The sequence below is a fragment of the Chanos chanos genome, chromosome 4 (assembly GCF_902362185.1).
Source record: "Chanos chanos chromosome 4, fChaCha1.1, whole genome shotgun sequence".
Taxonomy (NCBI): Eukaryota; Metazoa; Chordata; class Actinopteri; order Gonorynchiformes; family Chanidae; genus Chanos; species Chanos chanos.
The window spans coordinates 20,894,931-20,919,453 of record NC_044498.1 but is presented as its reverse complement, the minus strand read 5'-3'; the positions used below and the strand labels follow the sequence as shown (position 1 = coordinate 20,919,453).

The 24,523-nt window shown below is 40.4% G+C and overlaps 1 protein-coding gene across 1 annotated transcript in view; it reads left to right on the top strand.

The window, feature by feature from the left end:
• Positions 1 to 21,456, top strand: part of si:dkey-82f1.1 (DENN domain-containing protein 2A) — a 29,328-nt gene extending 7,872 nt beyond the window's left edge. Inside the window, exons 2-20 of the mRNA XM_030771108.1 lie at positions 6,270 to 6,356; positions 8,217 to 9,200; positions 10,328 to 10,455; positions 12,265 to 12,380; positions 12,539 to 12,736; positions 12,952 to 13,045; positions 13,357 to 13,407; positions 13,730 to 13,917; positions 14,390 to 14,499; positions 15,156 to 15,225; positions 15,657 to 15,734; positions 16,287 to 16,427; positions 16,956 to 17,104; positions 18,579 to 18,756; positions 19,645 to 19,686; positions 19,922 to 20,027; positions 20,374 to 20,652; positions 20,832 to 20,918; positions 21,066 to 21,456. Of these exons, the coding sequence (XP_030626968.1) occupies positions 6,271 to 6,356; positions 8,217 to 9,200; positions 10,328 to 10,455; positions 12,265 to 12,380; positions 12,539 to 12,736; positions 12,952 to 13,045; positions 13,357 to 13,407; positions 13,730 to 13,917; positions 14,390 to 14,499; positions 15,156 to 15,225; positions 15,657 to 15,734; positions 16,287 to 16,427; positions 16,956 to 17,104; positions 18,579 to 18,756; positions 19,645 to 19,686; positions 19,922 to 20,027; positions 20,374 to 20,652; positions 20,832 to 20,918; positions 21,066 to 21,097 (3,117 nt within the window). The 5' untranslated portion in view covers position 6,270 and the 3' untranslated portion in view covers positions 21,098 to 21,456. The remainder of the gene's footprint in view (positions 1 to 6,269; positions 6,357 to 8,216; positions 9,201 to 10,327; positions 10,456 to 12,264; positions 12,381 to 12,538; positions 12,737 to 12,951; positions 13,046 to 13,356; positions 13,408 to 13,729; positions 13,918 to 14,389; positions 14,500 to 15,155; positions 15,226 to 15,656; positions 15,735 to 16,286; positions 16,428 to 16,955; positions 17,105 to 18,578; positions 18,757 to 19,644; positions 19,687 to 19,921; positions 20,028 to 20,373; positions 20,653 to 20,831; positions 20,919 to 21,065) is intronic.
• Positions 21,457 to 24,523: the final 3,067 nt, after the last annotated feature.

The window sequence follows — 24,523 nt, the reverse complement described above, 5'->3', positions numbered from 1 at the left end:
TGAGGAAGCACAGTTGAGCGCTTCATGGTTTTCAGAGAGAGAGAGAAAGAAATAGAGAGAGGGAGGGTGAGACAGAGAGAGAGAAAAGAGAGAGAGAGAGAGAAGAGAGAGAGGGAGAGAGAGAGAGAGAGAGAGAGAGAGAGAAAGAGAGAGAGAAAAGAGAGCACACGTGGTCTAATGGTTTGGACTGAAGCCAGAGTCCTGCTATGGGATCTGCTTGGGAAAAAGTGAAGGCTTTTGGACAGACGTCCAAGATGCACTGTCTTCACTGAAGCCAGATAAAATTCCACTGTTTATTTGCAAGTCTTCACCCCCTCAAATCATAGTCACATCACCACCATCCCCCCTCTGCTCTGCAGCAGGAGGAATATCTGTCAGCAGGCTTCATTTCTAAATGTGATTTAATTGTTACCTTGATAAAGAAATATTACATATCACAAAATATATCATGCATCTCAAGAAATAAGTCACATCAAATAATGAATCTAATTTTGACCTCCCTTTTTCTCTCTTCGTTTACTCGTCAATCAAAGAGGTCAAAAGTCAGACTGATTTGGCTGAACTTGCTTTGGGGTTTGTGTTGGTATTTGAGCACAGAAGCACTGTAGTGGTGTTTTTGAAGGAGGCTCGTGAAACTGAGCAGGCGAAAAAGTGCAGAGATATTGGCAAAAAGGGATTTTTACAAGAATACGTGGATCTAGAATGTGGACACAGTTTAGAGTTGGATATTTTCTCTGATGTCAGCAATGTTTTCTCCATTTGAAACCCATACTTGGCAATCGTAGGCTCTTTTTGATCTTATAGCATATTTCAGGGTATTTAGAGGTTGTTTCTTTTTTTTTTTTTTTTTTGGGTAGACAATCCATAAATCAGACTGTGTGTTTGATAATATAATGAGAATGTGAAGCGTCTCACTCGGCTCATCAACCGCAGCGGTGAAGCTTTCATGTTTAAGTGAATAATTACGTTGCTTTAATGACAATGATTTGTGGGGCAGTGTTAGGTGAACTGTCCTTTCTAGGTATGTGGAAATTACAGCGTTCATTCTGGAACTTTAGGGGAGAGAGAGAGAGAGAGAGAGAGAGAGAGAGCGGGAGAGAGAGCACAAAAAGCATGATCTCATCCCTCTTGTTTCTCTAGGGCTGGACAGTCAGAGGATGAAATCTTTATGGGAAGCAGCTGTGAGGAGCGGCAGGGCTCTGGGCCTGAGGAGAGAGAGGAAGGCTGCCTTGGCTTAGCAATATGAATACCATAGCATATTACTGATAACATGTAACCTTTATGCCAAAAACAAAAAGTTAGGCAAGTACACTAACATGGCTCTTCCTTAAGACAGACCGAACCAAACTCAGCCTACTCTTTCCCACGTTAACTTGCTCCTAACATCAACACAGAAAGGACTAGTTCAACGCCGAAAACACTAGCGCAACACAGATAATTCTATCACTGATACACATCTCCAAAAACGTACAAAACCAAATCCAATAGTAACAACCAGTCTTCCACACATACCTCACACATACCTCACTTCATATTGTCAACAAAGCCTTAGCAACCTTAACACCAACAGTACCAAATCTGATCAACCAAAACAACTCTACCTTATCCATATGCTGAAACCTAGACACACACTAGAGACTTAGTTTTAATGACCAGTTTAGTTCCTCCATGTCTTCCATGTCTCCATGTTAGGACACTGAGCCTTCATTAGGTGCGGAGGACTTGTTTGCACTGCTTGGGGGGACTAGCTGTGATGTAATGGCAAGAAGAGCCATGTAACTTTGACCCAGCTTTTCTGACTCTGGCTTTGTGTCCGTGTCCCGTGTGGTGTGTTCAGGAGGCCAGCGCAGTTTGGCTGCTGTTGTCTGGGCTTGCGAAGCCGAGTTTTAGTGATTTGTGTGAATTAGAGGCGGTCGTGTCTGAGGTCTTTTTTGCGGAGCTGGAATTTATGGTTGGAACACAGATGGTGGGAGTCCTTCGATTCTACCCTCACCTTCTCTCACATGCAGTATTTTTTTTTCAGTTTTGTCTCTATGAGCGAAACACTTATGCATCTTTCACTTAGTCACTGCATGCACCAAACATATGTTCTTAGAAACTGACCCTTGAAATCAGGCAAATGAATAGCACAGTTATGGGAGATTTGAGTATGTTCACAAACAAAAGAATGCACATAATGCTGCATACACACACACTCACACACACTAGGATATCGACATGATGGGCAGACATAACTGCTAAACTTTTTAATGATGCAGCATTTTAGGCATATTTACATTAAGCCATCAACTTATACATGGTCTAGTCCTCATTGCTATATTGAAAACCTTCTCCTGAAGATTGTTAAGCTACTCATCTTTATGTAATTGTCTCTGCGTCAGAGTTACTAGTGACAGTCAGATGATAGGAATCTTGTGTTTGGATCTGTCAGTTATGCAACTGATGGAAGCTGATGCCCTATGGCTGACCCCAGCTGCTGTTCCATCTCCATAAAGCCCTATGTCCGAAGGCAGATCTGTATCATGTTAAAGAGCTCCCATGCCCACAGCCAGCGTGTGTACGCATTTTACTCATATAACCACTCCCCCGCCCTGTGTTCATGCTTCCTCTCTAGACTTACTGTCCCTTTTATCGCTGTATGTACATCATACACATCACTGCGTAATTTTCAACGTGTAATTTTCAGTAGCCCTCGTGGGTCTAGTGTGAACTGTGAGAATCCAGTTTTAGTCTTCACATCCACTGAATTCATGCTTTATCTTCTAATTCCCCAAATTACTGTTATGGGAATATGTCAGTATACATCAGCAAATGCTTTGAATTAGGGGTTAATGGAGTTTTTTCCCAGTTTCCAAATGATTGCCGAATTCAGCATGTGGAGGAAACTGAAATGGTAAGTGGAACTAAGTATGCTTACTGTTTTGCAGTGTGATTGTGTCACTGGTGAAAGATACAAAGTGGTGTAGTGAACTGAATGGTAAGGGTGGATCAGGCAAAGTAAAACTGTCAGTTCCCCTCTATACAATGCACTTCCCCTAAGTTCTTCTGTCCTTGGGTGGACTGAATAATCAGCTAGAAAACTCTAGAAGGTGAGAGGGCAGGACAGGGGGAGGTCACATGGGTCATGGGCTGTTTTTATTGGCTGGAGCAGATGGTCATCCTTCACGGAGTCATTGTGGAAGTAGTTATTTTCTTTCAGGGTCAGGTTGAACAATGGCACATATGAACAAAAGAGATTACCAAAGCGTAGGTAATTTTCAAAAGGAATTGCCCCTGTAAGTCCAGCCACGAAAGCAATAAACTTGGCAAAAATCTGATTTACAGGCTTTATAAGATGTGAATTCAGTGCCTGCCATATTGAACTGAAACTTGTATTCAAGAGTTTGCCTCAAGCTTACTTTGACAGTGAGTGCAGGAGCCTTAAAATGTTAAGCCTGATAAAGTGGAACACTTTTGTGTTTCTGAACGGAGAAAAACATCAGTGCCACTAAACATAATGCAACTAAACAATTTCATAAAACTTTGGAAGCCTAGCACAGCATAAGCAAATCCCGATCTTACGGTAGTCACTGAGTAAGTTCCACGCTAAACACAATAATCACCACAGTACCATTGAAACACCACACGAGACAATGTCAGCTCCATACAACACACAATAACCTAAAGACAATACAGAACATTTAGACACAGCCCCTCTCTGTCTCCTGAAGTGACTTTCTTTGAAAATGTTTGTTGCTTTTTACAATACAAAAGCGAAAATTGTTCACTTTATCTGAGACTCCACATCTTAAAAAGTGCCCCCATTCTACTGTATAACAATATACTTATACTGTTAGTGGAAATACACAGAATATAATCTCTTTCCAGCTCTCTCTCTTGCTCTTGCTCTCTCTGTCCGTCTGTCTGTCGCTCTATTCTGCTCTCCATCACTCACAACCCACTAACACCCTAAATTTGCACCAGCCCCCAACCTTGACCCAGAAACAAAATGTAAAACTAACCCTCATTTTTCTGGGGCTTTATACATTCTTTAGCACTGCTCCGAGGGATTTTCCCTCCTCCTTTTTCGGTTTCAGTTAGGAGAGCTGGATTGGGGGGCTGAAGGGAGGGGGGGGGGGCAGAGGAGTGGGAGCGGGTGGGAGAGTTGATGTTTCTCCTCAAACATGTAACCCCCCCCTTGCACAGCTGAAAATCATTTGTGCCTCTGAGCCGGCAATGCACTGACGCAAAGCTGGCCTTCTCTCTAGAGGTTTGACTAATGGAGGAGGCTGGGAGGGGGGGATAGTTGAAAAACACTTTTTGAAAGTCTACACATCTTTTTTCAGGATATGAATAGCATAATTACATGCACCTTATGACAAACTAAGTGAAAGACAGAGCAAGATAGCGCAAGATAGCGCAAGAGAGAGAGAGAGAGAGAGAGAGAGAGAGAGAATTCTGCATATTCACAATGTACATGTTGAAAGTTGCATAATGGATGCATATTTCCTGCATGTTCCTTTATTTATATCTCCATGGAATGATGGGGAGTAGAACCAGTAATTGCACGTACACCAAAAAGTGGTTTTGCCACACACAAAGTGTAGATCACTACACAGAAAATGGCCTCAGTATTGTTCTTGGCAAAGTCTCAGAATACAAGCCAGAGCATTCATTGGGATTTTTCAGTGCCAAATATTACTCACCAAAGAAAAAAAAAACCATTCCCTCAACCTAATGCTCTGAATTCAAACTGCTGAGCTTAGAAGTCCTTATCATGCAAACAGTAGACGAATCTTAGAGTGACAGAGTTTACCCTCATGTGATCTTTACATTCCTAAAACACATCCCGTTATTCTCAGTGTCATTAATATAAATACCAACACTGTGACAATCTGTTTTAATTAATCATTGTTGAACTGGTCAAAAACACTATTAACATTTAGCAGCAGGAGCAGAAATGAGAGGAATGTGAGTTAATTGGTAAGGCAGTTTGGAGGGCTGGATGAGTGTAAGCTTACAGTTGTGGGGGAAAACTGCATTTGTTGGGCCATAAGAACCATGTGGGTCCCTTGTCTAGGATGATGATGTCATACATCCTCTTGGCTGGGTAATTGGTCATTAGAGCCAATGGGAGGGAGTAAAAACATGATTGACAGGTTTCCCCCAGATGCCTTCACTAAATGTGAACACCTGCATTGAATCAGTGTCTGGTTAAACTCAGGCCAAGATGCTTGGCTGTTATTTATTGGATAGCTGCTAATTGTTGTTCTCAACAAGACCCAAGGGTGGGTAGGGACACGTAGGCTGTAATGGTCTGTAAATTGTGCAAGGAGACTGGACAACTCCATTTTCAGCTCGTGGGACCCAGGGAGCACCATTAAACATCCATATGAACTTCTCTCTCTCTCTCTCTCTCTCTCCCTCCTCTCTCACCAAGATGGAGTGAAGCTGTTTTCCTGACAAGCCCTTTCCAATAAGACCCATGAGATGCTTTTTAAGAAATTTAATGTCTCAAATGTCCATGTGGTCCTTGAATTTTTGGACAATAGCTTCTTGGACTACTTGAACTCAATGCACTCCTGTTTCCAAGCAATGTCACTAACATTCCCCATAATTGGCTTTAACTGCATCTTGTTTGGGAATTTCCAGCATTCCCCAAATATTTTGATGTGTCACACATCGCACAGTACTGTTCAGTGTTTCCTTTGGTTTGTCTGAAATGCAGAAGAATGGTTCATATGTCAGCGAATGTGATCAGACTGTGGTCAAAGTCATACTATTACACATGGCTCACTGAGATTCAAAATGACACCAAAAGACATACAAGGAAGACTTGTGATGTAATATCTCATATTCATGCCATGTTTCACTATCTACTGATATTTCTGCTCGAATGATGGACATATTTTCAAATTATAACAATGTGTTTGTTTTCCTGTTTGTCTGCTTTTACCCTCTGTATATCTGTGTAATTATCAGTATGGTTGTCTGTGCGTGACCAAACGTTATTGTACACATCTGTCTATGCAGGCATGTCACATGACACCAGAACAGCTGGTTGTGTTTTACGCTAAATGTTTCTCTTACTGTATCTGTGTGTGTGTGTGTGTGTGTGCATTTGTGTGTGTGTGTTTCTGTTTGTCGCCTCATGTCTCTTTCAGTCTTGGTATTTTGGTTTGTCTGTCTCTTTGACCATGCAAAGTGTATTTATGAAGCTTTTTTAAATTTATGATGCCTGTTCTGATGAAGTTCTGTCTGAGCTCTGATTTTTGTGTCTGTCTGTTCAGGATGCCAGCTGCTAGCACCATGACTGGTGGTAGAGCACTACTGCTCTGTACAGACACCGAAAACCGTATCTACCAATCAGTAAACGGGTAAGTATAAAATCATACAGCTCTATTGATGTCCATGAATTTGAACAGTAAATTAAGACACAGTATTTGTTTTCATGACACTCTTGTTGCATTTGTGTTTAGACATGACTGAATGAGGGCATAAATCTTAGGAAGGTTTTATGTGTTTTTGCACAGAAAATTTGTTGAGTGCTACTGAGTACTGCAGATTAACGCTGTCAAGTTTACATTCCAGCAGAAAGTACAAAACAAACTGGACTATACAACACAGTGCTTAGTGAAAGCTCTTCCAAAAGACACCTCAACAAAATGAAATGCAGCCTAAGGCTTTTTGTTATGGTCCTTCTTCCTATTTGATATATTGGTAGGATTTTTACCTGAAACACTTAAAAAGGCCTGCTTTTCGTCCACATATCCTTCTCTTTTCTACCGGAACTTTCTGCCATTGTATGACTTCTTGCCAAGACCTGGCAAGGATTCAAGCCACAGTTGACCACACTTGAGGAATGTTTGACCGTAAACACTTGCCATGTGTCTGACTGTCTCCACTACACATTCTTATACAGACAAACACACACACACACACAAATACGCATACACATATGCTTGTCACCTTGACTGCACCATGGTACTAGGTTCACTAATGCAGTTAATAGACCTGTCTTTATCTCAGCACAGAACTTACCTCAGTCAGAAACATTTTTATTTTTTCGATTCAGTTGAGATGTTTACATAAGGTCAAGATAAGATACACCAAATATGATATCAAGAGTTTGATTTAGGACATGTTGTAGCTAGAGATAATTATTTACATGGTTTTACATGCCTCTCTCTATTTGCTAAATAATTTGGTGATTTTGTGCAATTAAGATTTATGTTCCATCTTGTACCATGATAACGTAAAAATCGTTAGCAAACATAGGCAAAGAAAAAGGATAGACGCCGTTTACTTCCCCTTTCCATATTCTCCTCTTTTTTTCTTATTTCATTCTAAACTAATCTGTGCCGGAAAGTTCTGTCACCATTTTCCAAGCATATAATACTGCCATCCTACAACTTCTACTCCTAGTTTGACTTTTTTTCTCCTTTTTTTAAAACCAAATAGGCTTTGCCCCCTGTGGGGAGAGGGAGGACATCATTGACCACCCCCTCCTCTCTTGTCTGTTCCTCCTCCACACTCCCCTACTTTTTTTTTCCCCTCAGTATTTGTAGTTTGACCTAGTTTTTCCTCTCTACTGCCGATGCTCCAACCTCAACTTGGGGAAAAACATCTTATAAAACCCAGTAATTTACTAAATCTTTTTTTTTTTTTTTACCTTTCTGAGAGGCACAGTTAGTAATCCTGAAGTTGCCATGATTTGGAAACATGTGATGAAAATGTGTTGAACTGTGAAGAAGACTGTATATACAGTTTCCTGAAAGCTTTCCAAAACAACACTGCTTGACTTTTCAAATGGAGGAGGAATGACATGAAAAGTTGCCGAGTTCACATTTCCTCCATTTGTTTATTGAAACAAAATGAATTGATGAGCTGGCTGAAGTTCAAGCCAGTATTTATTTACAGAGCCAATTAAAGAAAGAAAAAGATGCACGTCTGTCCTGTGACCTTTGCCCTTACTGTGGACAGCTTGGCTTTTTTGTCCCATTGCAACCAGAAATAACAGAGAGGGCCCAAGTGTCTCAGTTTCAAACGAATATAAATTTGATGCCCAAAGCACAGCGTGGTCATAATAGCACCATTTTAATTCAGTGGGGGTTTTTTTTCAGCAAGAAAGGAAATAAGTGTTAGATTATTGCCACTTTTACCTCTCTGAGAGATGCTTGTAATAGCCTGGTGCCGGGTGATGTATTGGTTTAATAATGGACCTCTTATATTTGCAGGCTCCAGTGTTGTGGCTTGACACTTGGGGAGACACCATCAGTGGTCCCCCAGAGGCCAGACTTTTGCAGGGACGGGGACAACAAGACCCCACTCACGTCCCTGGACAACCTTAGCGACAGCCTAGTGGGGGCCACCATGCTAACCCACAAAAGATCTCCATCTGCAGACACAGGTGGCATTGAGAACGGCCTGGTAGGCTGTAACAAATTCTCCAAGACCCCTATGCCACTGAGGAGTAGTGCCAGCATTAGAGACAAGATCTCCCAATGGGAAGGCAAAACAGAGACTCCCGGGTCTTCTCCACAGATGACGGGACAACAGAAAGAAACTGAAATTTTGATGAAAAAGGATGTCAAAAGCACAGAGATCCATAGAACAGACAGCAAAAGACTTTTCAGCTGGGAGAGACAGGACTGTGGGAAGGAAAATGGGGGAAGGCTTGGAGATTCACAACCAAAATCCCTGGAAAGTTGCACAAAAGAAAAAGAGTTGAGAGCAGACAAGGTGCATTGGGCCAAAATGCCAGAAACAACCCAGGACAAGAAGTCGGTTTTGACCCACATTAAGAAACTTGAGCAAGCCATGAAGGAATCTCCCACCAAGGCTTCCCTTGTCTTACCTGGCAACTATTTCTGTCCTCCATCCAAAGAGGAACAAGAGGAGGCAGAGAGGAGAGCTGCAGAACCCATTTTTGGGACACTAGATGTGGTGAGGTCTGCTGGAGGCAGGCGTAAGCGGGAAGGTGACCCTGAAAATGTCTACACAGAGCCTGGTGTGCCTTCCATCAATCCCCTGCCAAAGCCCCAACGCACCTTCCAGCATCACAACCTGGCATCCACCCCTGGGTCGACTCAAGCGTCATTTAAAGGGAAGAGAAACCTGCCTCCCTTGCCCTCGATACCTCCTCCACCCCTGCCTTCCTGCCCCCCACCGGGTGTCTGTCGGAGACCCTGGGCAGAACGAGCCAGAGACAGCAGTAACAGGTAAAGTCTGTTGTGATAACATAAGAAATCCTTTAGGGAGAGACTGCATGCTTTACTCAGTCTGTTTGTTCAGTTGACCATGGACCATGGTTAATGTCATGTGATCAAAATATGCAAGGTTTAGGAAGCTCCATGAGAAGTATTCCGTTTGATCTTCACAAATTACCCATTTGTTGTTACATAAACCATATGTGGTCATAAACATGTCAATCACTGCATTTCCAAATGTCTTGTTGGGGCCTCTGACCACCTTATGAAACAACATACTTGTTGATTTTAGTTTTTATAGAGACAGATTTTCTATCATTTTTGTATTTACACACACTTTACAGTGAGACTATATATTTGTAATAAATACTGATGTTAGTAATTTTGGGATCTATTTTGGTTCTGTAATCACCACTGGTTTGTGCAACTTTTCACTCTGTTACATACCATACCATATGTGGCAGTTTTAGTAAGTTAGAATAAGAACAAAGACAACCAGACTGAAAACGGGTGTTCACCATTTGATTTAATGTAGTCTCTCCTCCAAGTGAATCTGTTAAACAGCACTGAAGTGGAAACATAACCAGCTAAGGCAAGTAATTTGTATTAATCCTCGAGCAAAGGTTGTTCAAGGATGCCCATGTCTTTACAACTGAAGGTCCACAGAGGCTTCTTTGTTGTTATTAGTGTCTGGTTTGTCTGGGACAAACCATAGATTTCAGGCCATTTATATATATATAAGCAGTTGGAGGTTCTTACTCCATTGGAAGCCATTGGGCTTGTATGATTTTTTTTCCCCTCTAACTTAACTGTTGTGATTACACAACTTTCAGTCAGGTGTACAGTCTAATGTTAGCACAACAAACCTTTAAGCTCGTTCAATTTCCTGTAGGCCTTACTTATTCCTTGCTCAACAGGGCGACTTCAGCTTGGTCCTTGAGGTCAACATATCCTGTGCATATTTATTCTTTAACCACACACTACAACACCTTTGCTTGATCCAAAAAGGCAAAATAATTCATGCTAAAGTTCGTCCCATGTTTGGTTTGTATAAATATCATTGGATATGTGATTGAGCCAAACCGCTCAAGTCTCTGTATTACTCACTTTGGTTTTCTGTGTGCTTGCTGAATTTGCAGAAAGTCTTATGAGTTTGAGGACCTGTTACAGTCGTTCACAGAGGGCTGTCGGGTGGATTGGTATGCACAGTCCAAGCTGAGCCTTACACGCACTTTATCTGAGGAGAACATCTATGAGGATATCATAGGTAACACACCCAACAGTGAACCACAAAGGGCTAACGTGGGAGTTGGAAATGACACAGTGGATGTGGGAAGTTTGTACTTCTTAATAGCTTAATAATCACAGAGAAATACATCCTGAATAGTCTTTTGTGTTGTTGTGCAATAATTAATGACTAATCGTATGCCAGTGCACACTCATTGTTTCCCATACGCACAAACAATAACTAGAAAAGGTCAACTTGTCTATGTTATTCTGTTTATGTAATTTAAAATGTTGTACTATAACACTGTAATGGCTGCTCTGAGGTTGCCCAAATCTGGGCTTGAGGTCAGGGGACCTGCTGGTTTTGCCTTCACCTTATAATCAGGGGCTGATTTTACCTGGGAAACAGGTGTGTACATTCCATGACCGTAGACCTCAACGTTGCTGGGATACTGGTTACTGTGAAAACCAGCGAAACAACAAGACTGGATTTGAGGAACCTCAGCCCAAATGCTTAAGTCTCAGTTTTGATAAACAGGACATAATCACCGGCATTAGCACTGTAAGTCGAGTAAAATATGACATAGCAGAAAAAAGTAGGTATCTGTAGTTATCTTACCGGTAAGCATTTGTTTTAATTTATATTGATGCACAGTTTTCCCAACTGTTTGATTTACCCCCACTGAAATCACAATAACACAGTGAGATCTGGACCCAGAGGCTTAGCTTCAGGGGGCCAGTCACAAGAGGCCTCTAGAACTAATTTGCAACAGTCTGTATTTCTACAGGAGGTTACTGAAGTCATTTTAGGTACTGTTTGTCACCTCCAATGCAAATGTAATGATAAAATAATGAAAAAAGCATCAGAACTGAAGAGATGACTTTACAGTATATTTAAAAGTATTTGTGGCTGCATTTTGAATCATAGGCAAGAGGGCTTGTGATTCAGTGCTGATTTAATATAAGAGCTTAAACTTGACAAGGAATCTTGAAAAAGAGAAGACTCTCAAAGCGTATAGTAGTACAAACAGGTAATGGCTCATATTTCATTATAAACCAACATCATTTTCAACTTGGAGCACTTAACTCTGAGTTTCTGGGAAACAATGCTCATGTCAATAGTTAACTGGAAATGGCGAGTAGGCACAGATAAGACGATAGGATTAAACTTTGAAACACACAGTTGCTGTGCTTCAAAACCCAATATATCTCCAGTTCTTTCAGCTTCAGTTATCCTGTCTGACAGGTCTGCGATATCAAGTTTAAGCAAAATGAAGCCTGAAAATAATTCCTTTATAGGGCACAAACAGTGTGTTTCCCAGTTGCTTTGTGTGCATTGGAACAGGATGTACTAGACTCATGTCCTCCTCCTACATGTTGCATCTGGCAGATTAATCCATGTTGAAGGGGGAGCTCAAACAGCAAGCATTAGCCAGCGTGGTGTGGAGAATAGCTTCTTCTCTATATCTTTGCAGAGTCATTGTTGCAATCATCCCTAATGACGCTAGCTTTTATAGCTCCTTTTGGCAAAATCTCAAACATCTGGAGTGAAAGGACAAAAAAGAAAACGAGCAAAATAAAAACATCACGTCAGGCAGAATCCTTTGGAAAGTTTTAGTGGAAAGAATTGGGTTGAATGGGTGTCACGTGACACAGAGAAAGTAACAATAAATAGCCAGAGAATCTTCTACTCAACACGATGCCATGCAATTGCAGATTTCAGTGACCTTTAAAGCTGTGATAATACAGGATTTAGTGCTATTATTTACCCTGCTGTCAAAAATGCATGAAGCTTTGGATGTTTCCAACGTGAGTGCATTTAGTTTGACTTAAGTCCCTTTTTCTGCAGACCCTCCATCAAAGGAAAACCCATATGAAGACATTGAATTGGAAAGTCGTTGTCTTGGGAATAAGTGTCCTCTTCCTCTGTCACCTTCCTCACCCACACCTGACACTCCAACCAAGGTACTTGACTTTTTTTTTTTTTAAATATTCTCTATGGAAAATAAAGTTATTTGATCTCATCATATATCATTGTCATGGGCCTGAAAGACTGAGGATAATCAAATTCATTCTCATTTATTTCTGCTTGACATTTCTCTCTCTGTCGTGACTCTTGACAGCTTTCGTCTAAGCCTGGCTTCTTCAGGCAGAACTCAGAGCGCCGCAGCTTCAAACTTCCAGATCTACGCAAGAATAACCGAGAGGGGGGCATCGCCTCACCTTCCCGAATCAGTCCTCCTTCCACTCCCAGCAGTCCTGATGACACTCCCTGTCTCTCCGGAGACCCTTACAACCGCAGACGCAGGAAAATCCCAAAGGTACAGTCACGGAGCAGCAGGTTTAGCGGCCCCTGCTGATTTATAGTTGAAGAATGCTTTCACGCCACAGGGACAGGAGAAAAAGAGACGTTTCCAGCTTAGGTCTTCACTGCGAAGGGCTCAGAGAGGCTCTTTGAATGAAAGTTCTTTATTTGAATAAAAATTCTTTTTTTTTTTTTTTAAATAGAAAGTTGCTGTCTGCTTTTTATACACAGATGGTACTGAAGATCAATGCCATCTTTGAGGCTAGGAGGGGAAAGAAAAGGATGAAAAGAGTCTCCCAATCTACTGAGTCCAGCTCAGGCCGAGGTCTGTATTTGGTCCATTCAAAAAATCCTTGGGAGTAATAAGCTTACCTGATGCAATATGCGTTGCAGTGTTCGATGACTCAGGCATGAATTCTTTTAAAAGGAACACCTACCTCATATGTGTCCACTTATCTTTATGGGCCACAATTACATTTTTTGGGTCAGTTATGTTTGAACCATTAGGGGGAGGATGGTACAGCTATGCTGCTTTATTAAATCCACATGCACACCAAGGGTCTAAACTTATAGTGGCATTACAACCTGCATTACAAATTGTCTTATGCTTACCTCTCCTTTTATTCCCTTACACAGTGACAGACGAAAACAGTGAGTCAGAAAGTGACACTGAAGAGAAGCTGAAAGGTAAAAAAAAAATAAAAATAAAAATAAAAAAAAAATCACTAAAATATTTAAAAAGTAACCAAGCACACAGCAAATTCACCAATATTAAATTAACACTGAAAGCATTAAATTGACACTGAGAGCACATATATAAGTCGATGTACAGCCCTATATACAACCTTAGTGTTAATTCCTATATACATGTTAATTCAGCACTGATGAATTTGCTCTGTGTAAGTACAGAATTAAACAGACACAATTAACAGTGATTTTGTTGATACGATATAGGGAACTAAGTGTCTGATTGGCAGTTTGTTTGCCTGACTCCTGTTGTCCTCCACAGCTCATAGTCAGAGACTGGTGTCGGTTCAGTCCATGCTGAAGCAGACAAGTCGATACCGCACACTAGAGCGAGACCTCATGGATCTGCAGGAGCGCAAGCTGTTTGAGTATTTTTTGGTAGTGGCACTCCACAAGGCTAAAGCAGGGGCACCGTATCTGCCCGAAGTTACTCAACAGTTCCCCTTAAAGGTATTATCTACAGGATCCTGTGCTCAGTCATAAGTCAGTGAGAGGAAAGGGGTAAATTATTATGAGGTCACTGCGGTGTATAAAGGCTGATGTGTGGTCAGGATTTTTTGTTTTGTCTTTGAAATATTCATATGATATTTCTGCATATGAGTGGTAAATATAGGATGGGGAGTATATCTGTGTGTAACAGGCTTACAAAATAACTTTGTACAGTACTATGACTGGGTGAGACATAGTTTTTGTTTTGTTATGTGTTTGGTGATGGTGATGGTCCTGTAAAACTATACTATAACAGCATAAGAAACCATGACATATGGTAACTGCAGGTACCTGTAAAGAGAGTTGATAAAAGATGACTTCCTGTAGAGTCCAGTGTAGAGAGTAGCACTCAAACTGTTGTTTAAGAATAATTGTGTCAGTGATTGGTCGGTTTGTTTGATGCTGTGCTAATATTCTTGTCCTTCGTCATCAGCTGGAGAGAAGTTTTAAGTTCATGAGAGAGACTGAAGACCAGTTGAAAGTTATTCCCCAGTTCTGTTTCCCTGATGCTAAGGACTGGGCACCTGTTGACAGCTTTCCCAGGTAATACTCGGCTAATATTCAGCTAATTATGTATTTGTATTATATATTATAACATACCTGGGCATCCATGCATTTGCAAAACAATGCCATTAGATGTACTGGAAAATGGGCTTCACATTCCTCCCTATATAACATTGAATTTTAAAATCATAAGGTATTCACATTCTCATAGTATCAATGCCACAATCCAATGGTTAAGTTAATTCAATTAATCATTTTTCGCAATCCAGTTGAATGTTAAACAGGTCCAGTGTCTTATATATGGATGAATGCGTGCATTTTTTAAGCTCAGTTTTTTTTGAAAAGCTATGACTGTTTGCCATAGTGACAGTTCGTTTCTCCAGGTGATAGGTGATAATGAGTCCACCATGTGGAATGTAAGCTTAAGATAAAGGTTCTCTCAGACAAACAGACAGAGCGTCCTTTAGCCTGCTTGCTCATGACCACACAGGCAAAGAAACATTATTTTCAAGCAGCATCTGGGTTTGAGAGCTTCTTCAGATGTGTGAGTGTACCCTCAGGGTCCCAGTGGCAGGGTTATGGTTGCTATCATGTGGTGTCATAATCCACAAACTAATGACATTTCTCTCTTTTCAACAAGTTCTCCCTGGAGCTTTTGAAAGATGTTCTCTAAACCTCTTTTTTTGCCCATACAGTGAGACATTCTCATTTGTATTAACCGGAGAGGATGGAAGTCGACGTTTTGGTTACTGCAGACGATTACTGGTAAGCCCTTCGGCTATGCTCTTTTTTTGCTGTTGTGCTGAATTAGTTGTTTGACAGCAGAAAGGCGTGGAGCGGTTGAGTTTTTTTTTTTTTTTGTGAAGAATTTTAGAGAGGAGGGTCCTTCTGTGGGTCATGTCTTTTGCTCAACTTCCACTGGTATTTACTGTCTTTGTTTAGCTTGAGCCACACATAGAGAACAACGTTCTTTAATAAGTGCTCAGTTCATAATGTCACTCAACACAGTCTCAGTTAATGGTACTAAATACTCATAAGGTTTTTGACTGATTGATAGACTCACTTAAAATTTTTTTGTGAATATAAGAGCCCATAACTTAACATCCATTCTAGTGCGATCTTGCTTGTTTTATGGTGATTAAATAAAACTGTAGGAAGAACAGATTTTAGCTTACGTGCCCTGTTTACATCCACAGCCCAGTGGCAAAGGAAGACGGTTACCAGAGGTTTACTGCATCGTAAGCCGACTCGGCTGTTTCGATCTCTTCTCGAAGGTACGTCCACACACTACCACCACCCTACATATGGAGGAGGATCACAAAAAATACGCTACCTACCCACCCACACCACTTTACCATACTGGGTTGAAGCTCGACCCAATCCCGTAGAGATGCCCATGGGCCCAGGCATATGTGGTTAACTCAACGAAATCAAGGCTCCCTGTAATAAGAACTCATTTTGGTCCATGGTTCTCACATCTGGTCAATCCGATGGGTTTTGTGCCAATGTATAAAAATGTTTGTGTTTTTTGTGTAAGTTTTGAACTAACTAACAGATGTTAAGTCATAGAGCAGATGTTAATGGATAGTTGTGTTAGAGCATTTCAGTGTTAGCATTTGGATAAATCTTAACATATATTCAATGCTGCATTGAGTTAAGTTAGTTTAAAGATGAGGTCTACCAAATTAATAATCTATTAATTATACTTGTTCTTAACAAGTGTCTGTGTCTGTCACTTATTGGGCGCATATGTTTGTGATCTGTTTATGCGTGATTCATGTGTGTGTGTTTGATGTGTGCGTGTGTGTGTGCGCGCGTGTGTTTAGATTCTCGACGAAGTGGAGAAGCGGAGGGCCATTTCTCCAGCGCTTGTTCAGCCGTTCATGAGAGGGATCATGGAAGCCCCTTTCCCTGCTCCTGGAAGAACCATCACAGTAAAGAACTTTCTACCAGGCTCAGGCACTGAGGTGTGTACACATGCCCTGTGCAAGCAGTAGAGTGTAAAAAATGTCTTAATTTCTCTCTCTTTTGTTCATGAGGTTAAAATCTGAGAGTAAATTAATATCTTGGACCTTAGTACAGTATCTAAATTTCAGTAAGCTATCTGATGTATCTGATCATTAAAAACTAAAAAAATGACATCACTTTCAGAACTTGATAAACGCTGTGATATCTGTTCTGAGTTTTGTAATAACACTAAATTGTTTAAATTTTCAAAGTTATTATCATCAACCTCACAACAAATATAACGTCAGGCTGTCATGAATGTTATGAATGTTACTTGGCAACAGATCACAAGAATGACATGAAAACAATGAACAATGTTACAGTACATACAATGCTCATAACATCCCAGTTGATTTTGAAAGCCAACAGCTTTGCTCGCAACCTGTTTAACTATAACACAGCAATTACGGTCTACGTGTGGCTGAAAGGTTGCCCTTCTTTAGATCGTACCGGTAACACTCGCAAACCTCTCCTTTCTGCCATCCCAGGTGATAGAATTGTGCAGGCCCTCTGACTCTCGTCTGGAGCATGTCGACTTTGAGTGTCTCTTCTCCTCCCTCAGTCTGCGTCTTCTCCTGCGTGTCTTTGCTTCGCTTCTGCTGGAGCGTAGGGTCATTTTCACTGCAGACAAACTCAGGTGAGTTTCTTTTTTTTTTTTGGACCTTTTAACTGGGTTACCGAGAGGGTTGAAAATGGAACTGGTTGTGTTTTGTTCCGAGTATGCCCCACAGAGTGCTCTCCTCCGAGGATATTATGTAATTTGATGAACTGAGAGCTTGAGGAGAGCAGAACAGATGCAGTAGAAGTGAGGGAAGGGTTCTGAGTGTCTGTGCACACTCAGACTTATGTGGGTTTTTGCTTTGAGGTTTTGCACGGGTAATTTGCAGTTGGCAGAAAATTAGAGAAAAAGCAAACGCTCGTGTGAGTTACCGTGGCTATCTGCCAAGGGATCTATGATCTTAAGTTTTTTTTGTCACAACAAGACCGTATTCACATCAGAGTGCTTGTACTGATATGGGCAAAGTCAAAGGCTATACCAAATTTGAAACTGAATTTTTCTTTCCCCAGTATTTCTCTCAGCATCTCTCAACTGCACAACTGCACAGACATGTGACCAATACGTTGAAAAGGGGAGTAAGAGAGCCTATGACCATATAACGGGAGAAAGAGAGAGAGAGAGAGAGAGAGAGAGAGAGGATGTGCGTGGAATCTTTTTCACAGTGAAAGACAGTTATGGAAAAAATGCTGTTGTGTTATACAGTCGCCTTGGGAACAATCATTTTTCTTTGGAAAAAGATGTCGGAGGCCAGAGACAGCTTTAGCGCAGAAGAAAGACATTTGAACTTAGAGCTGTGTAGGGTCTTGGTAAACAACAACACAGTGTCCTCCTTCCCCAAGGTTTTGACAAGTGCTCTGAAACTTGCGACAGCAGAAATCTTTTCTCGGATCCCTTTTACACCTTTCTCTCTCAATGGCTCCATAGTATGTAGACAGATACAATATTTCAATAAGGGTGAAAGGTCATTGCACTGTACCTGCTTCAACAGAAACTCATCTCTACTATAAAAAATATTCATTGAACATAAATTGATAACTGAGGTAAATTACCACATGTCTGCAAGGCCTGTTTATCCATCGCCAAAACTCACATTTTGTACATTCATTTCAAATGGCTATTTTTTGACACAGATGAAGAAATTCTGCGGCCCATGCTATTTTTCTTCACTTCCTTGCACAGCACCATGAAATAACACTCAAGATGCACCACAGAAGTCACAGAGGGCTGAATTGTTCCTTATCGCCACCTTGTGGTGTAAAAAGCTATAACATACTACAATATACTCAAGGGGCAAATGTTGAATTTTAACAGACCCATTATTCCAACAATGAGGTTAAAAAAAGAGTAAATGACATAGGCTTCTTTCAAATAATTTTTTTAGATTAGTACTTTACAATGATCGACATAGAGACCTTTGTGAGCAGGGGGAAAGGCAATATCATGACTTGTATTCTATAGTCAATTCTGTGAGTGTGAAAACAGCCAAAATTGTGATGTTAATCTTCTCCTTTTCTTTCTCCTTTCTCTCACTATCTCTTCTCTCTTCACACAGTACACTGTCGCAGTGTTGCCATGCAGTGGTGGCCCTGCTCTATCCTTTTACCTGGCAACACACCTACATTCCCGTGTTGCCTCCCTCCATGATGGACATCGTGTGTACCCCCACGCCCTTCATCGTGGGTCTGTTGTCCAGCTCCCTGCCCCGCCTCAAAGAGCTGCCCATTGAGGAGGTATGACATATCCAAGCTTTGAACAGGGCCTGAAACATTTAGCCGGTTCATATTATTTAAACAATTTCCTTATTGGTTAATTGAACAGTTTTTGGATGATCGTCATCCGTTTCTCTCAATGCGTCTGTCCTCTATCATTTCAGTGATCTGGTATTTTAAAACTGCCCGTTGTTTTGTTCGTAAATGACACATTAACCAATAAAATCTTATCAGAACTCACTTTCAGTATGTACTGGTAGTTGAAAGTTAAAAATGGGTGCACAGCAGCGGGAGAATTTGGGAAGCAGTGTTCTAGCTGGTCAGCTGTCTGTAACAGTGTAGGCTAGTGTCAGTTTTGACATTTAAACTTTGTCATGGGTTAACATTGAAGCTCAATGAGTAAAAACTGAAAAAGTACTACATTTTCACAGACTGTCTGTGCTATTCATTCTCTTGTCCTTATTTTGTTTTTATGTAAGATGGTGATGCAACATAGACACTCTGAACTAAGGTTACATAAAATTTCCACTGAAAGTTCATCAACATCTCTAGATTTGTCTTTTTTACTTGCATTTTCCATTTTTGCTACATGCAGTTTGTCACAGTAAGCAGAGGAAAAGGGAGGACTACCATAAAATGTGAGAACTCTGGGAATTTATCTATAAATAACTTCGCAGACACACGTAGAGAACAGTGTAGTGTGGTTCTGAGGCAAGTTCAAAAGGCAGTTCCTTTTTTTATATTTCCTTTGAACATTTCCTATTCAGGTGGACTTTATGTGTCACATTGACACTGTTACCACTGCGCCCTGACCCTTTCCTCTGTCTAACAATGGTACTGTCGGAAAAGAGCTGAGACTGCCACACTGACAGGAAAATGATATCATTCTCTCTCAAACTCTCCCCACAGGTCCTGGTGGTCGACCTTGGCAACAGTCGTTTCCTCAGACAGGTACTCTTAGCTACACTCTCAGCGTCATGCTTTTAATCTAATGTATGCGTTAAGGTCTCCGTTAATTTATACCATTGTGAACATAAGACAAATAGGAACACGTCGTTGATTCAGTTGTTTTAATAATCTATTATATCAAGCACTGATTATATCATATATACCAAATATACCAAAAAATGTAAAACCAAGTACAGATATCACCACTTATCCCCAAAAAACATTTTTCTTTGCTCAGCTTGATGATGAAGACTCCATCCTTCCCCATAAACTTCAGTCTGCATTAGAACATGTTCTGGAGAAAAGGAAAGAGCTGGCCAGTGACAAAGGAGATCTCACAAATGGTATGTTGTCCACCAGTGCACAGTGATCTACTGGATTACTTTAAGATTATTTTCTAGTCTTGTACTCCAGAATACACTTTAGAAAAATTTGTGTTCCAAGCTCGACTGTTCTTATATTGCTTTATTAGCTGCTAATATATACTAATAGAATAGTAATGGACATCCCTAAATTTCAAATGGTTAGCACAGTACCAGAATACTTTGGATGTGGATATTCCGTAAGACATCATGTCCATAACTGAAATTCAGTTGTACCACGTCATTTAATCATAGTTCTCTGTAGGTGTGCTCATCTCTTTTGAACATGACCTGTGATGTATTCTCTCTCTGACCTCTCTCCTATTAGAGCAATGCTCTCTCAGCACCGCGGTGTCTGAGGCTTTTGTGCGTTTCTTCGTGGAAATGGTCGGCCACTATTCCCTGTTCATGGGGGGCGGAGATCGTGAAGATGATACGAACTCAGCCTCCTCCTCCTCCTCGCCCACACCCTCTTCATTTCAGCGCGAGGCCTTTCGTAAGGCCGTCTCCTCTAAGAGCCTGCGTCGTTTCCTGGAGGTGTTCATGGAGACCCAGATGTTTGCCGGGTTTGTGCAGGAGAGAGAGCTACGCAGGCAGGGTCTCAGAGGTACCATTTACCTCGTTCCTTACACAACACGGGAACTTAACTCATAGGTTTTAATTGCATAGTTTAGCATGATTTCTGTTGTTATTAGGGATAATGTCTCACCTTCTGATTGTGATTACACTGTATGTGCATTAGTTGTGATGGGCAGTAAATACTGACAATATTTTGTCTTGATGTAGGACTATTTGAGGTTAGGGCCCAAGACTACCTAGATTCCCTGCCAGGGAGCGAGAACCGAGGGGTCAACAAATTCCTCAAAGGTCTAGGTAAGGAACCAAACCCTGGGTGAAATCAAAACCATTAATATCAATGCTAAAAATAATACAGACAATAACCTGACTCCCTGTCACATCTTGTCATAAATCACTGTACTTGATTAAATCAAATTCCATATGTTTGCTTTGTTTTCACAGGAAATAAAATGAAATTTCTCTCCAAAAAGTGATGATTAGCACCTGCTTTGAGAGAGTGAAGAAAGGTAGTTCAGGCATACCAGTGCAGCTGGCCAAACAAACTCTAGGAGAGTCAGAGGAACAAGGGAGCCTCAAGACTCATTTCCATGCAAGGAGGGGGAAAAGAAAACCATGAACTCAGCAAGGAATTTGAGAATGTGTGGACATATAAAAGTCACGGCCTCCAAAATAGGTTGTTCTAGTGTGAAATCTCCATTTCCCTATGTACATTTAACCCCCAAAACATATTAGACACAAATAAAAGCTTGATCAAACATGTTGCTCGTGGGGCCAAAACTGAACGTTTTCTGTACAGTTTTCTTTTCACATTTCAAACCTTTTTTTTTAAGCTTTCTTTTGTAATAGAGTACAACTTCTTCTGAAACAGGAGGCTATAAATTAATTTATATCCTTTTTAGGAAAAGAAATTCATCCTTAAATGTTCTCTTCAAATCAAGGCAAAATAAAATCTCTTGTAGTTTGTTATAGACTATTATTTATCATAGTGTCTTTCAAACTTGAGATTTGGGTTAATGAGAAATATACCACTGTGATTTATTGCTTATGTTGGGACCTGAATTTGAAGTGAAATGAAAATGGCAAAAATGTACAATCCACCCAGCATCTGAAGTTAGGTCATCACAAGAACACCACTAAATTGATCTTTTATATGAGTTCAAAAAATGCAATGAAACTGTATTAAATAAAGTGATTTTTTTTCAATAAGAAACTACTGTGCCCACTGATAATGAGTGTTCATCAACGTATTCTATGAGTCTATATATATATATACATATACACACACACACACACACACACACACACACACACACACACACATATGTATATATATATATATATATATATATATATATATATATATATATATATATATATGTGTGTGTGTGTGTGTGTGTGTGTGTGTGTGTGCGTGTGTGTGTGTGTAATGTTCCTTCACAGTTCAAATACTCAGCAAACCCTGGTAGACAAGGGGCACAGGATCATGTATGAGCTGTTATAACAAAAATCACACCAGCTCTTGAATACTCTGTTGTAGATGGTGATTGGGATAAAGTAATTTGTTGCTTTCTTTAAGTGCTGTCAAAATGATGGGACAAAAAAATCAAATGGAAGTGGAGCCATTAATGTTTATTTTTGTCCAGTAGAAGGACATTTAGCATGCTGGAGATATTTAGACATAGTTAATCTTTTGAGAGGTGTCAAATTTTAAGTGCTTGTGCGTTTTACAAAACGTCACAGTGAATGTTACTGAGGCACTTTGCTCCCAACAGAACTCGATTTGAAATGACCTGGACTATGTGTAAAAGATTAATACTGCCAAAAATGACCTTGCAATGGAATTTATGTCATTCATGAAAATTTTTACAGATAGTATATTTTGAAAATTCCTACAGGTTGTTTGGCTTGGGAATACACTGCTCTTAACGGATGCACTCATGAAGCTGATTTCTGGATAGGTCCTTTGTATGGGTGTAGTGATACCAAAAAAAGAGCTGATTATAAAACCTTAGGTCTTTTGGAGAGATAAACAGATTCTACCAAGACACAAAAGCTTACTTGGTGTAAAAATAAGGTCTTGATTATGGATGTAGGTGAAATATTTTAGCTATCTGAATTAAATTGCTCTGCATAGCTCTGACATATGTTCAAGGGGTGTTTTTATTTTAACAAGGGAAATTCGCTGAAGTTCACATTACATATATTGTTTAAGTTTCAATCTTTTCCATTCAAAACAGTTAAACAGAGAAAAACACAAGCGCTCTTCAATCACTTTTGAGGTTTCTTCATCTTTTGTGTTTGCTATTCTGCCATCATGATAAAGAACACACACACACACACAAGCACACACCCATACACACACGCACTGTCACTGAAATATCACTCAGCAGTAAAAATCGTATCAAGTTCATGCCTTTACACAGGCTACCTCTCCGAATTACTACTCAAAACAAACAAGCAGACAACAACAACAACAACAAGGGGCATCTCAAAATGTGTGTCCATATGGACTTCTCAGGTATGGACATCGCTTTTAAACTAATCAACTAACTTTTTAGTGGGCTACGTGCACATAGTAATGACCGGTGCGCTAAGGGGAAATAGACCGGAGATTTATCTTATTACAATACCCTAATCATCCACTGGGGGGCTCTGCACCAATTAATGCATTATAGTGGAAACAAAAGTGGCATTAAAATATGTGCGTATGTTTGTTTTATCTGTCATACAGATATAACAGCATGAGAACCGAAAAGAATAAACCGACCACTTAATGATGCAAACTGGACAGAGTTTTGATCCATATTAAATAAATCAGTTATTACACTTCCTAAGTTATGTTCCTTATAAGTGACTAAACCATGTATATATGCATACAGCATAATATAACTTTCTCATCAAGTTTCTCTATGATGGGATACTGACATGACCGCTCATACAAGACTGAATACAGTTTAAATAATTCATTGTGTGGTCGGACCTCTTAACTTCAGCGATGGAACTTATCTCTGTCTGATGATTCTTCCATAACAAGAACTGACAATCTACGACCCAATGTCTCTCACAGCAATTTCCTTTTCCCTTGACCAAGACTGCTTCTTTTCCTTTTCCGACCGGACCCTCCCCTTGAATACCCCCTCCCTCGCTACGCGCTGCCTGGTCGGTCCTGCCTCTCTCTTTCCTTTCGTCTTTCTCCTGAGCAGCCTTCATATCATACCACAGCTAATTCCTGAAATTCCAGCCTTCTTCGCGCTTCTGACAACATAGAAAAAGGAACAAAATATACTCTAGTTTGGGCGCAAAACCTCGTCCCAAAATTCAAAGGGCCGGTCACCCAAGACATTGTGATAAACTTTCTTTTGAGAGGTAAGTGTGTATTTGAGATAACGGTCGTATTACCTAAATATTCATCTATGATCTTCTTCTAAAATCAATACTCACCCAGCCTTTCGTTCAAGTTTCTTATTCGCGGTAGGTTACTCGTAGAACTAATATAGTATAGGCTAAAAGTGCAGCCCGCTCTAAGGTGAACTTGTCTTTTATTGATTACTGCCTACAACGGCAAGGTATTTAAAAATTCTGAAAAATGTTTTTCTCAGAATTCCAACAATCTTTATCCTGCGCTGTAGTGACTTCCTGCGTTTCAGCCGGAACTTTTTTTGGAAAGTAATAACGTCATTGGCACGCAGTAAAATATTAGCGCGCATCTTTTAAGGTGTTTACGCTATTGAAATTATCAAGAGCATGGTAATACTTGGTCGATTAAAGAGGTATTTCTTGACAGAAATTCATTTGTTGCAAAAGCCATATTCTAAAAGGATTTGGGCAGTTTTCCACTAATATGTACAGGTGGGTTTGTCGTGCTGTCAAACCTTCGGAAAGAATAGGACAACAACAGC